Raw genomic sequence first — 15,913 nt, forward strand, 5'->3', positions numbered from 1 at the left:
GCATGACCCCTGCAGAATGACATACTTTTCAGCCATTTTCTCTGCTTGTGCTACAAACAAGAATGGCAGAGGACATTATACACAACTACAGTAGACTGCAATGCTTTTGTGTGCTTGGAGATGCATTGTGAGGAAGTGTTTGATATGGCAATGAATGACAACAGGTAAATTCAGCTGCTTAAATAGAGGGTCAAATCTGATAGAAATGAATGGGAGCTCTGCCAGAAACTGTCTGTGCCAGTCCCAGTGACTTCAGAAAAATCAGGAACTGGTTCCCATCGACATCACTGATGTTCCTGTACACTGGTGTGCCTGGCAGGTCAGGGAGCAAAACACTTCAGACAGTGAACTCCTCTGGAGCCCTCTCTCCTTTTGAGTCCCTGGACTAAGGCCTGGTAGGCAGCACATCCATGAGAGATGCTGTGGCTTGGCTGCCATTTACTGAAATGCAGGTAGCTCACTCAGAAAGCAAGAACCACCTCACAACAGCAACGAAAAATCCAACCAAATACACTCCAGAAAATATGTGATGCTTTCATAATGAAATTACTGATTTATGAAGGTACTGGGAAAGACTGACACAGAATTTGTATGAAATACTTTAATTAATTAAATTTTCAGTGAGCTACAGAGAACAACTCTGCCTTTCAAAAGCAAACCACAGCCTATCAGTTTGAAAGCAGTTGTTGGCCCTAAGCCTGTTTTGGTTTGCCTGTTCACAGGATGGCTTTGTTACATGACCAGACAAAAGGTTATTGCCAAGACAGCAAGGAAACCAAACAGCTTGCTGTTCAGCAAGCATCTTCACCAACACTGCAATGATTAAATTTAGATTAGGAAATTGTGAGCTGTGCATTTTCTTATGAACTAGAATACATGCACATGTAGGGAAGATAAAGAGGGGCCCTTAATGGCACGAATGAGTAAGTAAATGAGGCCATAAACATCTTGAAAAGAGAAAGCCAACGCTCCCGCTGAAAAAGGAGAAAGGCAACTGAACTACAGAGCTGTATCTGGAGGAGAATCTAAAAGATATACTGGGAGCATGCTTTGTTTCTATTATATTTACACACACATTTATATGTATTTTAAACCAGCACCTGGTAGCCCCATAGCAATTCAGAGTCCCATTGTGCTGGATCATGCCTATAAATACAGCCAGAGAAAACTCTGAGCTGGGAATTCCTGACCCTAACAGTTTATAACCTGCATAGCATTGTGCCTGTTTTACAGATTAAGATCTGAGGCAGAGAGAAAACAAAGCCCCAAAGATTTATGAGCGTGCTTAACGTAAAATAAGTAAGTAATCCCACTGAAGTTAATAGAAAAGTTAATGTGCTTAAAGTTAAGCATGTGAGTTTTAAGAATCTTTATGGTCTTAAGGCCAAATTCACACAGGAAGTATGCAACATTGAGGCTCCAGTGTAGCACCTCACACTGAATAATTATTAAGCAATCCTACCAGTTAGGGGAATAAATGCAGGAGATGTATCACAAGTCCTCAGTAAAAATATAATTCATACATTTTAATATTTCCAACTTGTATGTCTGGATATGCTTATACTCCAGTTAGTATTAAAAAAAAAAAAGTCTCTCTTCCCATATTTAATGATAAGGTCAAATTCTGAAAGAAAAGTTGTGAAGTGAAATGAAATGCAGTTTAAGATTAAAGCTGAGTTTTTACAAGATATAATATGGAACAAATTTCACCTTCTGTTAAAAAATAGGAAACAAAATCTTGTAAATATTTAGGAAGTTAAACAAGAAATAAAACATTTAGAAAGATTATTTTCACATACAATCACTCAGCTGATTAACCCTGACTTTTCAAGTGCTGGTACATAAATTACCACAATCTTCTGCCAAAACCTTGGAAACCCATTTGAAAACATCCACATATTTTACGCTTTATTATTTTGTTTATTCAAAAATATTTTGGAATATCATGTTGACTGGAATGGATTTTTCATTTCTACTGTTCCTTGAATGCAACATTACTGAATTCTGATTTTGAACTCTCTAACACTGCACCCAATGCCAGTGCACATGAAAGTTAACAGCCACATCAGAAGGGATGCACAACTCTGCTTGCTATTTATGCCTAAAAAATACTTTTTCTTTAAAAACACATTTACATTTAAAAATGGAAATTGCACTGAAATGTAAAATATATTAAAAAACATGTAAAGCTGTGGGAAAAAATCAATCTCATAATATTTCTGTTGCGATTTTTAGAAATTTGCTTAAAAACTATGTACCTTATAAAGCTACATCTAAACTTGTGCATCATTACAAATGTCATTCTCCCATTTTTCATCCAAGTGCTGAAGCCAATGAACCAAGGTATCTTGCTTTAGGGGTGCTGGTAGTTACTGTATTAATTATAAAGTAAATCTGACTTTCTAATTCCTGCCAAATTTTACCTCATGTATGACTCTTCCAGTTGCAAGGGTTCCAAGAAATAATCTCCAGGATAGGATCGGCCTGCTACTGTTTCCAATATTTCTCTTCCCCAAGTGAGATTTAAATGACTTGGGACAGGGCCCAAAAAGGCAAGGTCCCCTCCAGCTTGCAAAGCCCTGCCGAAGACCCAGCCAGACTGCGAGGAGCACAAAGGTGGGTGCTGCTGGCTGCTTATCACCAGCCTGCCTTCCTCCCTCTCTTCCTTCCTCAAGGCCAAAGCAGCAGCAGGAAAGCTCTGCCCTAGTTCCCCTCTTTTCTTCTCCCCAGCAGTAGCTTGGAAAAGCCGAGAGAGTTAACAGCACAGAAGAAAGAGGAGGGAGAGGGAGTTGCATCAGTAATCAGCCTGCAAGAGAAATCCACCTGTATGGTTAACAGGGTAAGACAACTCATTCTACCTGACCCATATCCCTACATCCAATGTATAGGATGCTTGGGGAAAAAAAAAAAGGAATGCAACTGATTTTCACTACATGGTTTAAAAAGAGTATGCCCAGACAAAATAAAGTAATCATTTTTGTTTCCTTGGCCCCTTAACAGAGACAGCAGTTGTGATTAAATGAGAAAAACCCACTCAAACATATTTTCTGTTTCAGGAATAAAAAAATACCTCAAGGTTCTAAAGATCTCAAAGAACATTTCAAAAAATTAAATTAAAACATTCATGACAGTAATCTTGACTTTAGGTTTTGGGTACTTCATTCAAACACTGAATGAGAAGGGCTAAAAAACCAAATAAGTCACTCGTGTTTTTTCTCTAGGCCATACTCTGCTTTAATTTCAGGTACAATTTCGGCAGCCATGGCAAAATATAAACTCTCACCACAGTTCTACATACCAGAAATCCACACTCCAAGCCCTAACTTCAACACACTGACAGAACAAGATGAGCTCTCACCATGTAAGGACGACTGCAAGTCATTCATGTTTTGGTCTAGCAGCTGTGAGGGTAAGTATCCCGATGGTGCTGGTACTGCAGACGATGAGGTGCTCTCCCCATCTCTAGCTGAAGAGTTCATGGTGAGATCAGCAGCCTGCCCAAAAACAGCTGTCCACTCCTTGCTGAACTCCCCCTCATCCAGGGAGGAGGCGTTGAGGATCTCATTTAGTAATACCATGTCATCCTTATCACCAAGCTCTGGCTCCAAGGATCTCACAAACTTTTCCTTTGAAGCTGTCTCAGAACAAGAGAGTCAAGATAAATATTTTTTTAAGACAAAGTAAATAAAGAACTTTTAAAAACATATCCAATCTAGACTAGGTATGTTAAGTGAGATGGAATATTTTTGCATGAATATTTATTTTCTTTTTTAGACTCAATTCTCTTGGACATCTGGGTTTATACCTTATGCAAAAAATAATTCCTTCATCATCTTAGATAACCTCACTGCTGTTAGCACTGCTTCTCATTCTCAAAATAATATTACAAGTGTGCTTAAAAATCTATTAAACACACCAAAATCATTACACAGTCTAATATTTAAATAATTGGAAAATACTACTTTTATGTTGCTTCTTGAAACATTATATGAAAGTCTCAAAAAAATCCAGATTGGTATAAACTAAAAAAAAGTAAGACTTGGGGACTTAAGATCTCCCTTATGACCTTCTGATCTACGCTTGAATTATTGGGGTATTTCCCCATCAAAAAGGTTAGTCTATCACACAGAGTTAGATTTCTATGCTGACCAACGCTGTAGTATTTTTTTTCTTCTCATAAGCTGCTGAGAAATAATTGGGGCTCACTTTCCTTCTCATTCCCTGTGCTAGTTTTTCCAGCACCAGAACTGCAGCTGAAGAATCTCTTAGATCACTTGAGCCACTGCTCCTCAAAACCAATTTTTTCTTATTTTAGAAATGGTAAATAGTTACATAAAATACACGAAACTGGTAACCAGGATCATTATTGTTTCCCAAAACATTCTGAGAGTTACAGAACTATCAAGGACCCCCAAGTGTTATTTTACTTGGAAGCATTTGGAGCTCCATTTGGAAGCATTTGGAGCTCCACAGTGGAAATCTGCAGATGACAAAAATGGTGGTTAACAAGGCTGACAATGTTACATTCCTGAAATCCAGATCAGTTCATCTTAATTATGCTTGTTTCAAACTTGTGGTAAGGCACAGAAGCAACTTCAGTTTTCCAAAGTTTTGGTAGATCAGCTGAGCTCTCCAACTTGCATTCAACTTACAAAATGCTTTTAACCCTTTTGGGTTGGGATAAACGACTGACAGTAGCAAGTGTCTGCAACAGGCCATTTTACTGAAACTCAACAGCCTTCTAAGAAAAGTTTCCTGGCAACAGCTGTAATAATTTATAATTAAATGGTTGAAGTTGAGTCAGAGGAGGAAAAAAAGCACAAAACTGTGTTTTAAAATAGGCTCATGCGTCAGCGCACACACCTACGTACTAAGAAACAAATAAACCAACACAAATTAAAATTATTTTATTCATTACTGAAGTCAGCTGTGAGATTCAACTCCTTTCTAACTCACATTTTGATATACCTCTGTACTCCCTGACAGGGCCTAAAAATTAGAAATAGAAACATTAGAAAGACGTCAATTCTCCTGATGTTCTCCCTAGACTATAACTAAAATACCACAGAAAACAATTTGTTCTTAAGAATTTTCAGGCTGTTTTCCCATCTTCAGATAAAGAGCAAAGAATATTAACATTGTCCAAGTACCTCCAATTCCCCCAAGTTATTCAGCAGGTAAGACAGAGGGGTAATTCCTCCCATAGGGGAAACACACCTGCTATTTCAAAGGCCCCTAAGAACTCTGAGCTCCATGGGCCATCACCACCTCAAAGCTGCTCTCAGGAAGCCCCTTCATGAACTTGCAGGGGGAGATGCAAAGGGAGCAGCATCTGGAGCAGCCCTGCTACGACACAGCACCAACCCCACAGGTAACCACAAGTGCCCTGAGCGGAACAAATGCAGCAGCACAGCTCAGAGCCAAGCTCTGCTCCATCTGGGGAACCATTGCAGGAGACCCATCTTGACTTTAGCAGCAAGTACAGCATAAAGCTTTACATGTGAAGAGCAGCCAAGTCTTGCTGCAGGGTGTACAGCCACCAGAAATCTGAGGAGTGACACATTTTGTGGCTCAACAATCTTCCTGATCTTCCTGTGGGGACTGTGCAGCAGGGCAGGACAGGGTGTGTTCAGGCTCAGGCTGCTCTGAGTAAGCAGCAGCAGCAGCAGCTTTTACTCTTGTTTGCAATAAAGGTTATCTAGAAACCAGCCTTGCTTACCGAGATATTACTCATGTGGTATCTCTGCTAGATTACTAGAATGATAGGGACTTTCTCACTTTACCCGTAAATCTTCTATTACTTTTCCTGTTTCTGTTTTCACTAGCCATTTTCAGTCAAAAACCTTTTTTCTGTCTACACATGCAGCCCTTATACATGCCCATGAAAAAAATCCAAACCTTGCATTAAAACACTGAAAGAACAATGTGACTATATTCTTTCTGCTCTGTTTGAACAAGCCTGTAGCAATGCTCACAATTCCTTTGTAAACTTACCTCGTTTTGTTGCTGTTAAACAAAAAAGGGAAGAGAAACTAAAAATATTTACAACAGTACATGATTGGCAACACATGATAAAGACTTCCTTCTGAAACACATGTGAAAGAGTACCTCTACCTATACTGCTCCACTTAAAACAGTACAATATTCATTAACCTAAAGCTAGCTAATGTGTAAAATTAGGGTGAAAGGCTGCTATTATAACAGTGCCATAGCCAACCTTAGCCAATGCAGACACCCCACAGAAGTTTCTGCATTAATTTCACTGCTTAAGTAAAGAAAAAAGTGTTCTAAGTGACAGAGCTAAGCTTGTATGAGCAATAATTGTATGTATTATCTGTATCTCCACAAGGAAGGCCCAATAAGGAATGGAACTGAATAAGAAGAAAACCAGAAGAAAAAAAATGCTGCTATCAGACACACACCGATCTTTTTATTAACCACAGAAAAGAAGTCATTGTTACCTTATCTATTCACAGATTAGGGCTGCTTCTGCAGACAGCTGAGGAACTTTCCTGGTGCCTGCACTCATGGGTGATTCTCCACATGGATAATTTCCCCCCCAGTGCAAGACACTGCCCATGGCAAATCCAAAGTCAAGGTGTTTGCAAATGTCCTTACCTACCATGAGGGCAGTGCTTTAAACACCCCAAATGCTCTCAGTCTGACTGACTAAACCACACAAAGGGATTTTTTTCTTTGCTTCATTTGCTTTTTGAGTTGCCACAAAACTTTGGTTGTTGAAGTTTTTTTAACTCATTCTTCTGAAATGTATGAGTGAAAAGCAATTGAAAAATTACAGACAACACTCTAACTTCCTAGGAAAACTCATAAAATTTTAACCCAGATATTTCATGTGTTATCTGGTAAAACAGCACATCCCCTTGAGCTGCCAGGGATCTCACAGAAGTAGAAGGACAGCACCATGGATTTAATTAACTCTCTGTCTGAAAGAAGTCACCAGTTCTTACATGGTTTTAAGAAGAATACATTATTTGTTTCTGATATGTACATTTTCAACACAAAATCTTATGGTTACTAGTGTATTGCCAAGAGTTGTAGCACAACAACAAAAAACCAAAATGAAAAATCTGTGAAATGTTATAGGAGGGGTAAGGTTTACAATGGAACCTACTTCAGCTGGCAAACAGGATATAGCCCAGTCTACCTAATCTTGGTATAAACATTTTATCCCCAGTAAGGTTTACTTCAGTAACATCAGGAATCGTGTCTCTGCTGAGTTTACTTTAACACTATTTAAATACTGCAGCTGAATAATTTCATTCTACCTTTCAGACTGTGAAATAAATGAAGATCTAAAATTAAAAGTATACTTGGCTACTATGACTGAAAAGCAAATGAAACAGATGAAACAGACATGCACAATCATATCATACCATTTTCTTCAGGTTGCAGATCTAATAACTCATCTATAGCCCCTAAAAAAAAAAAAGGAGAAATACAGAAAAATTAAAAGCCACAAAGGAAGACCTGCAGTACACTGACAATCAGTAGGTAAACATGTAAAGATAGCTTTCTGAAGTGTCTTCACCTGAGTTCTGCTCGTGGTTACAATGTCCTTGTAACGTGGAAATGACATCCTTGCCATCATCAGCTGTAATTGAGATCCATAAATGTGTTAAATTGCACTTGGCAGGAGACCATGCTTATAAACAACACCACTACAGGATCAACATGCAATGGTTGTTGGGATTCATGTTTTAAATGATGTTTAAAATGAGCCTGGTCACAATGAATGAAAGATCCAAGGTACAAGCATTTCAAAGTGAGGCCAATTTCTGGATAATAACCTGAGGGACACCTTCCTTTGAGTCCTTGCCTGTTACACTACCCTCTCCAGGCTGAGTGCACCCAACTAAGGCAACTGCAACAATCAGTCCTCCAGAAGCAGAGAAATTTATTTTAGTGGCTTGTACGTAGGCCAGGGGAGTGCAAAAAAGTTCTGGGACCTTATCACTCTCTAAACTGCCTTCCTTGCGATGTGCTCTTCCTCATGACACAAACTCTGGGAACAGGGAGAAGGAATCTTCACCCAAGGTACCCCAAGTCAGGATATAAGTAGCAGCATCTCCTCTGCAGGGAAATAAATGGACTAAGACCAATAAGGATTAAAATGTAGAGCTGAGATTTATAGGCTATTAGAGGTGACAAAACACAGCTTAAATTCTCAGCAAGTTTCTTGGATGACACATGAAATCAAAACAATTATCCAGATTCTGTTTATCAGTGAAGAGAAAGGTACCTCCCCCAGGTGATTAACCCCATTTAAGACATGCAGCAAAACATGAAGGATGAGTTAACTGCTGAATATACCCTTTTCTCCCTTATTAACTGTTGAGGAAATCTAGCTCCAAGACAATCAAGTCTTTAAGGACAAAGGAAGGGCTTGGTCACAGTATTGCTAGAACTGGAAGGCCCATCTGCTGGAACCTCACACTAGAGGCTGGAAAAGTGAAATAGAATTCTTTACTATGAAATAAAAACTGAATCTCAAACTCTTTCAAGAGAATTGCCAATCCCTTCCAAGAGAAACTTCAATGTGTGTTCAGAACAAAAGGAAATAGAACAGCTTGCTGTTTCTATCATTATCTTCATAGGGCTTTGCTAGGACAGAAATGTGCTCCAAGCACAAGAATCAGCTGGTCATTTAAGAACCCATGAGCACATCTGATTACGCTCTATATAGACATAGACAGCAGAGGGATAAAAACATATGAACTAATATATAAATTATATTTTCATAAAAGCACAATGCACAAAGTTAAAGTGGAAAATCCCAACCCTAAACTGCCTGACAGAGGGGAAAAGAAACTAAGAAAGAGAAGTTCATGACAGGTGGGATATGGATGGCCACAACTCTGTAATGAAAAAGGTACAACTGTTGCCCAGAGCCTGCCTTAGTTGAGTGGTAAACATGATGGAGCCAATCTTGAAGGCATCTGTAGCATAGTAAGGGAAAATGCAGAGCAAATGATAAAAAAATGAAGTTATAAAGTAGTTGGTGAGGAAAACTAAGAAGCAACACAGCTCCCTCACTAGAAGCATTGTATCTGTATGACTTCAGAATACAGAGGGTGATTCAAGAAAAAAAATCTCAGCAATGGCACAGACTTGCTGGTTTAGGAAGATGGAAAAATTTAGAAGACCAGTTAGAAATATTTCAAAACACTTCAGTTCCTTTTAGGGGTGATGAAGAAAAAGACAGAACAAGATATTATATTATGGTGAAATATTTTACAGTCCCTAAGCAACTGAGATTCTAGAAAACATCTGCTAAGAAAATATAAGTCAGATTTTGTACCCATATATATTAAAATATCTTGTCAAAGATATATCTGATCTAATTAATTGCAAAATGTGTGAAACTTCAAAACACTGGGAAAGTCCTAATATTGTGTCTTTATTACAAAAATACACCCAAAGAACCATAATTAAACAGAGTGACTCAAATAACTGTAAGTTACTATGGGCTGGTAGATCACCATTACTCCCAGTCAAAAAATTAATGGAAAGCCATTCAGTATGGAATCCAGCAAAAGAATGTGAGCATAATAAATGCTCCTCTCATAATTTACTGTTGATTTCATGGAAAGCAGACCTAGTTGAAAAAAAAAAGCTAATTTAATTCTTCAATAAAACTATGAGCTTTTTTTCAGCAAAGATATTTGTTTAGAAACAACTTGACTTTGCACTGCACAGCCTTCCAGCTGAAAAGTTAGCACTGTGTAACATCTATAATGAACATATTGAATAGATTAGGAACATGACAACTAACAGATGTCAAAAACACGTTGTTAGGAGGAGTAATTGCAAAGCAGAAGTGTTTCTAGTTTAGATCTGCAAGGCTTACTGTTTTATCCATTGCTAGTCAATGGCTTTAGCAGTCATCTGGAAGTAAATACAAAATCACTCTAGGAAAAAAATGTGCAAACAACAAACAGGCTATCAGAGGTGGTCAATCAGCCCACTCATTTGGTTTCTGTAGTGAGAGCTGGGAGAATTCAATACCACCAAACTGTAAGTTACATCTCCAGGACTAAGGAACATAAGCCATGCTGTAGAAAGGACAAATGAATCCTGGAAAGCTATGGCTAAAAGGAACTGAGTCTTGGTAAATAATGAATTCAGATATGAGCTTCAAACTTGATGTTGCAGCAAAATGGGATGCTCTTCTTGGATATAGAAACAGTAATGTGATTTTACCATCCAGAAACATGACAGTTGAGAACAACATCAGAAATCTCTTGTCTAGCTATGTATTTCATATTTGAAAAGGGATGTTGTAAAGTGGAGTGGAAACAAAAACTTCAAAAATAAAGATGAGATGATGGGTTCAAGACATCAATACAAATAACCCACTGAAATAAAGATTTGAGAGTAGTCTTGACTTTCATGTTGTACTTTATAAGTATCTTAATGAAGGATAAAATATATCATATTAAAATTATTCTCCATTAATTTAATATAAAAAGTTAAGATCATCTTGAAGAATTCCATGGATGAAGATTCCACTTTTTACAGTACTTCACCACCCTCACTGCAAGCATTTGCTTCTTAGTATGTACTCAGAATTTCCCTTTTTATCACTAATATCTATTCCCTTTCTTTCTCAGTGCAGTTCCAATTGGAGCCTGGCTGTGTCCCTGGGTAATAACAACACATAAGGTCATTGGCAGCAGCTGAGTATGATCTTGCCTGGCTTTTGGGCAGAAGTTCCACTGAATTCATCAAGTTTTTCACAGACTGCAGTTTAATGACTGGAACAAACTAGTGAGCTAAGTGGCACACTTCCCTTGTCTCACCTACTAACCTGCAGATCCCTTTCTTGAAGGGAACATGCCCCATGCAAGAATTAGGCTCTGGAACACAAGCTATTTGACCTGTCGGAGGATGACTGAATGAAATGCAGTGGGATGTGACATGCAAGGGATTAACAGATTCTCCTGCCCTTTGGTTTTATGCATTTGTAGGGATTTGTTGATGAAGCTGATACAGGAAATAAACCAAACCAAATAAAAACCCGAAGTGTTACAGCACTTATGGAGTTATGAAAACATGAAATATAATACCTGAATAGTTTGATTCCTTGGTATGGCTCTCGTCATCTAATGAAATCAACCTTAATTTGAAAGAATAAGAAAAAAAAAGGAAAATAATTCCAAGGCTCTAAAATAACAATACATTTTCCTCTTTTTGGTCAAAACATTACAGATTCATATCATTAACAAATAAACTGTAATAACAGATGGACTCTTGCATTTACTGGTCTGTTGTTACCTTTCATTGGTTCACTGGCAGGTCTGTTGAAAATGAAAATTAGATTGAACTAGCAAATCCTATCAGCTTCCATTTTTAGTCTGACTCAACCTCTACTGAAAAGTACTGTGTATTCTGCATTTGCACATTTGGTCTTTCATAGCTATCATGAAGGAGCTACAACTGTTCCCCAGCCCCCTCCCCCTCCTTCTCCCCAAAAATGGCAACCAACCACTCTGTGTTTCTCTTTTTAACAACTATTAATTAAAAATCAACAGTCAGGACAGTTTTGCCCCATGTCAGCAGATCTCTAAAACAACAGATCAGCAGCGTTGCTGAAAAAAGCTCTCAGCAGGGAGAAAAAGAAAGGTGCAGTTTATGTGCAACCTTTAAACAAAGGTGATCTCTTCGATGAAGAATACACACTTTCCAACTGCTATTACTTTGTGGAAAGCCATTCAGGGAGTTGGGACTGAAGCAGCCACAGGGCTGATGTGGTGGTGAAAAGGACTGTGTGGGCACATTCCTCCTACCCTCTAGTGACAGGACAGAAAAAGGCACCTCCCCTGCTCTTGGGGGTAGGGCTGTGGTAGAGGAAAATTAGATTCAGGCCAAATTCTAGTATAATGAATGTTTACTGTGAATGGAAAATTCGTGAGGATTTAAAAAGCTTTGCCTTGTGTAATTCTTCTTGAATCCTAGATGTTTGTTTATGGTTTTAGCCAGCAAAAGGGTGACACATTTTGTCCCTCACTTTTATGCCAGACAAGGACAAAGATAATACATAAATAAACACAAATACAACCATGAAATGGCATCTGATGCATTTCCTGGTAGGTGCCAATGCACACATCTTGCATAAATCACACGTTCATTCTAGAACTTCATATTCAACACTGAGGAGAGAGCTATTTATTAAACTCTGTTACTGTCATGTGAGATGACACAGAGGGAAGTAGGTGCTGTGGAGATAACCACCTACCAAACGGTACTCAAGTCAAGTCAGTCCCTTCTAATATAAACAGCACCAAATCTGACCAATTTATAAAGTGGAATTGGCCAGTGGTTCTGAATCTGAACCAGAAAAATGACTGAAAACCTGAACTCCTTAAAAATCCATTATTATAAATAGCCAAGCAAAATCCACTAATCAGTCAAGCTGTTCTCTGCTTTTTGACAACTGATCCTTTGCTGGGTGCTTCATTTAAGCAGGGATAGTCAAAACAACAGGTGGCAGCAGGATTGTATCAACATTGCATCCCCTGGCAACCGAATCCTGACGGGCAGGTAGGGGAGGGATCGCATCTCTTTCTCCTCTTCTCCTCTCCCCACAGCAGCCCATTCATAAGTCTCTCTCAGCTCAGAGCTACAGGTAACTCAAAACTTGACAGCATCAGCTCACTTAGATGTACTTTATACTAAGTACCTACTGCTTCATTGGATTGCTAACTGATGCTGTATACATTACAAAAACTAATCGCTACTCAGAGCAATCAGTAATCTATATCCCATTTCCAGGTGAAAGGAGATGCTGCTGAAAGGAGAAATACAATGCTCATATATCTTCTCCCATGTATAGCTGTTTACCATTTCTTTTAATAAAGAAAAAATGAAGCAAAAAGCTGAAAAAAATAAAAAGAAGACCAGAAAAGATGATAAACATATAAGGGTTTTGTGGGCCTTTTAAAATCTCTTAATTCCACCATAAAGTTTATTAATTTTGATATACACATTACAACATTTCAGGAATTTTTGTATTGAGGTAACCAGTAGGATTAGACTAGCTGTGTCTACATCTCTACTTATGTTTGGCGACTTTAGCAACCAGGAAGAGGATTATAGACAAAAATACTTATTATTTTGCTATACAGGACATGTGACTTACTGACTCTGCTGATCTTCCACTGAATTGGTGCTCTCAATCTGCTGGTCCTCCTTTTCTGCTTTTTCTGTTAGTTTATTCACAGGATCTTGCAAGCTCTAGATCATAACCACAATATAAATATAAAGAAGAAAACCAATTAGAATCAGGAAAGCTAAAGTGTGTCATTTGAGACTAAACCTGACTCTAGACCAAGAGAAATCAAGGAAAAATGGTTTTATACTATATCAAAACAGTATCTGACTCAAGCAGAATTAAAGTGTTAGAAGATACTCATTCAAACTGAGTCTGTGAACACACTTCATGTGGCAACTTCTAAACTCGTGCTCTGTTTCCAATATCTCTAAATGATTACTTCTAGGTAAATATTTTCCCTATTTCTAAGTAAATCTATCTGTACCATGTGCAAAGCAGGCCAGATGGCATGTTTCTTTGCTATTTTGGGGATTTGCTTATTTCTTCCTTATTTTCATTTTTCTAAGATGAGAAAAATAAATTCCTTACATCTGTTTGTTCCTCATATACTGTTTCTTTTCTTATTTATTCTCTTTTCCCCTTCCACAATTGTTTACACAAACTTGGCAACTGCAGTGGTAGTGGGAAGATACTGCTTGTATCCTGAATCTGAAAACAAGGGTTAAAATCTTGTATGATAGTAGATGAAGGACAGGTGTGGTATTATGAAACCCCACTGTCCCTCTGCAGTCTGAAAGGCTGTGCTACAAGATAACGATTCAGCATTTTTATTACCAAAATCTGGAGATGAGAACAAGCCAACACAAGCATTACAGACTGAATCTGAAGTGATAAATACATTACTAGCTGTCACTCTTACGTATAAATTAGAAATTCTGTCTAAAAAATTAAATGAAGGAACACAGTAATTAGTTAAAGCAGATGTTAGCAATGTAAATATTTCCATGTCTATCAAACGGTTTTGCTGTGAAGGTGAAAAAAATTTCCTCTTTCTAAAGTCCAACTCAGTTTCTGAAAATTAAACCATGGTACATGTGAAGAGTTTTGACCATTTGTAAGTAAATTTATTAATGTTGCCCTGATAGTAATAGCAGTGCATCTCACCCCAACTTATCCTCATGTCCCCCCACCCCAAAGAAAGAAAAGCTGAGGGTGAAACAGAGAAGCCACCTTCTATACAAACTTAAAACCCACAAAAATGTAGTGGTTTTGCATCTGGAATTTGAACAAAACATGAATGTGTTTCATGAGAAAAGTAAAAAGAAAAACCACAGCCTAATTGACTGAATAAAAGTTAGGGTGTCCAGGCCATCTGTCACAACAAAAGCATTCCCAGACACGCTGCAGGTCTTGTTTCCACTGCCCTGTTAACCAGGACAGAGGAGTTCCCAGAAGGAGCATTCCAGTTTCTGCTTGGTTCAGTATTTGTCTGTATAAGGAACTGACACTTCAGTATTTTAGAAACTAAAGTTCTATATTTGTCTTGAGCTGCAGTTGCTTTTTTTCCCCTCTCAATAAACTAATTCTGCATAGCACTGCTGATTAATTTGTCATAAGCAGCCTCAGCACTGCAGGCATGATAAAAAGATGAAGGTCACAAAAACAGCAATAATAAAAAGGCCTTAAAGAAATGAACCTTATTCTGTGGTTGCCACTCTTTTATTTGACACTGCTGCTACCCAGAATCACATGTAAGTGTAGCTCTCCTCACATGCTGAATAAGGACACCAGCCAGTTCAGCTAGATAACCTATGTATGGATGTCACCCTTCACCTGCACATGCACTGGGTATTGATTAGACTGCACTTCTTGTGCTATTAAAATTGATGTGATTTATTCCACTGACTCCAAGAAGTCCTGGACTAGAGTTCAAGAACAAATATCGACTATACTTCACAACAGTGCAAGTAGAGAAAGAAAGCAGCTCTGCATTATGGGGACTGTGCTGCTTTGGGCACTTGAACCACCTGGACATCTTCACAAGAGGACACACAGCCCACTGAATCAGGAGGTGATGGTCAAACAGTTGTGGTGCTGTGCCTGCCACCAAGGGAGGCAGGCAAAAGGGTTGCTCCAAAAAGGGTTGTAAAGGTTTTAGACAAAAACCAGAATTACTCTGACCACTGCCTAGCTATACAAATTAAGGAAAATTATTAGAAGTAAATCCTGCATATTCACAAAAAAAAAAAAAAAAAAAACCCAAACAAACAAAACCAAAAAAACCCAGGGAAATAATAATCTTTCTTTAAGGATCTATATTTTAAGAAGCTTCCTTTGTCAGTATTTCAGGAAATCCGTATTTAAAGGACTGTGATCAAACCACGGAAACAGCATATAGAAATGGAGTTCACAAGTACCTTGGGAAGGAAACAGCATGATAATAATGGCAGTTACTATTTCCTGTATCAGAAAAATAAACATAGCTCTGAAATACAGCTTTGGTTTCAATGGCAATTATTATAAAATTGTTGATAATCAGAAGCTGTATTTTGATGCAATAATTCCACCTAACAACTTTATTTGGACTCAAAATTGGATACCAAATAATGAAATTATTTTCCTCTACTCTGCATCCTGAGGTTCACTCCAAACTGAGGCACCTTTTCAAAAAGATTTAAAAAAGGTAGAGAATGAGTATGAAATGAAACAATGTTAAAAAGGCCACAGTCAACCATTTCCTAAACAGAAACCCACAGTAATGTGATCACTACTGTCAGCAGGCATAGAAATAAAACCATTATATTCTCTTAATTGTTTTAGGTTACATTAGAAAGAAGGGAA

The 15,913-nt window shown here is 38.1% G+C and overlaps 1 protein-coding gene across 5 annotated transcripts in view; it reads right to left on the reverse strand.

Annotated features, from left to right (window-relative positions):
- ICA1 (islet cell autoantigen 1) overlaps positions 1-15,913 on the reverse strand; it is a 65,117-nt gene that overhangs the window by 4,209 nt on the left and 44,995 nt on the right. For 4 of the 5 annotated variants that reach the window (XM_063152046.1, XM_063152054.1, XM_063152059.1 and 1 more), the window contains 5 exons: positions 13,160-13,254; positions 11,088-11,137; positions 7,550-7,612; positions 7,395-7,436; positions 3,359-3,634 (listed from right to left, as the gene is read on the reverse strand). In XM_063152046.1, coding sequence (XP_063008116.1) covers positions 3,359-3,634; positions 7,395-7,436; positions 7,550-7,612; positions 11,088-11,137; positions 13,160-13,254 — 526 coding nt within the window. The remainder of the gene's footprint in view (positions 1-3,358; positions 3,635-7,394; positions 7,437-7,549; positions 7,613-11,087; positions 11,138-13,159; positions 13,255-15,913) is intronic. The other variant, XM_063152064.1, reaches the window with a different exon arrangement.

Source organism: Melospiza melodia, chromosome 1 (assembly GCF_035770615.1).
Source record: "Melospiza melodia melodia isolate bMelMel2 chromosome 1, bMelMel2.pri, whole genome shotgun sequence".
NCBI lineage: Eukaryota > Metazoa > Chordata > Aves > Passeriformes > Passerellidae > Melospiza > Melospiza melodia.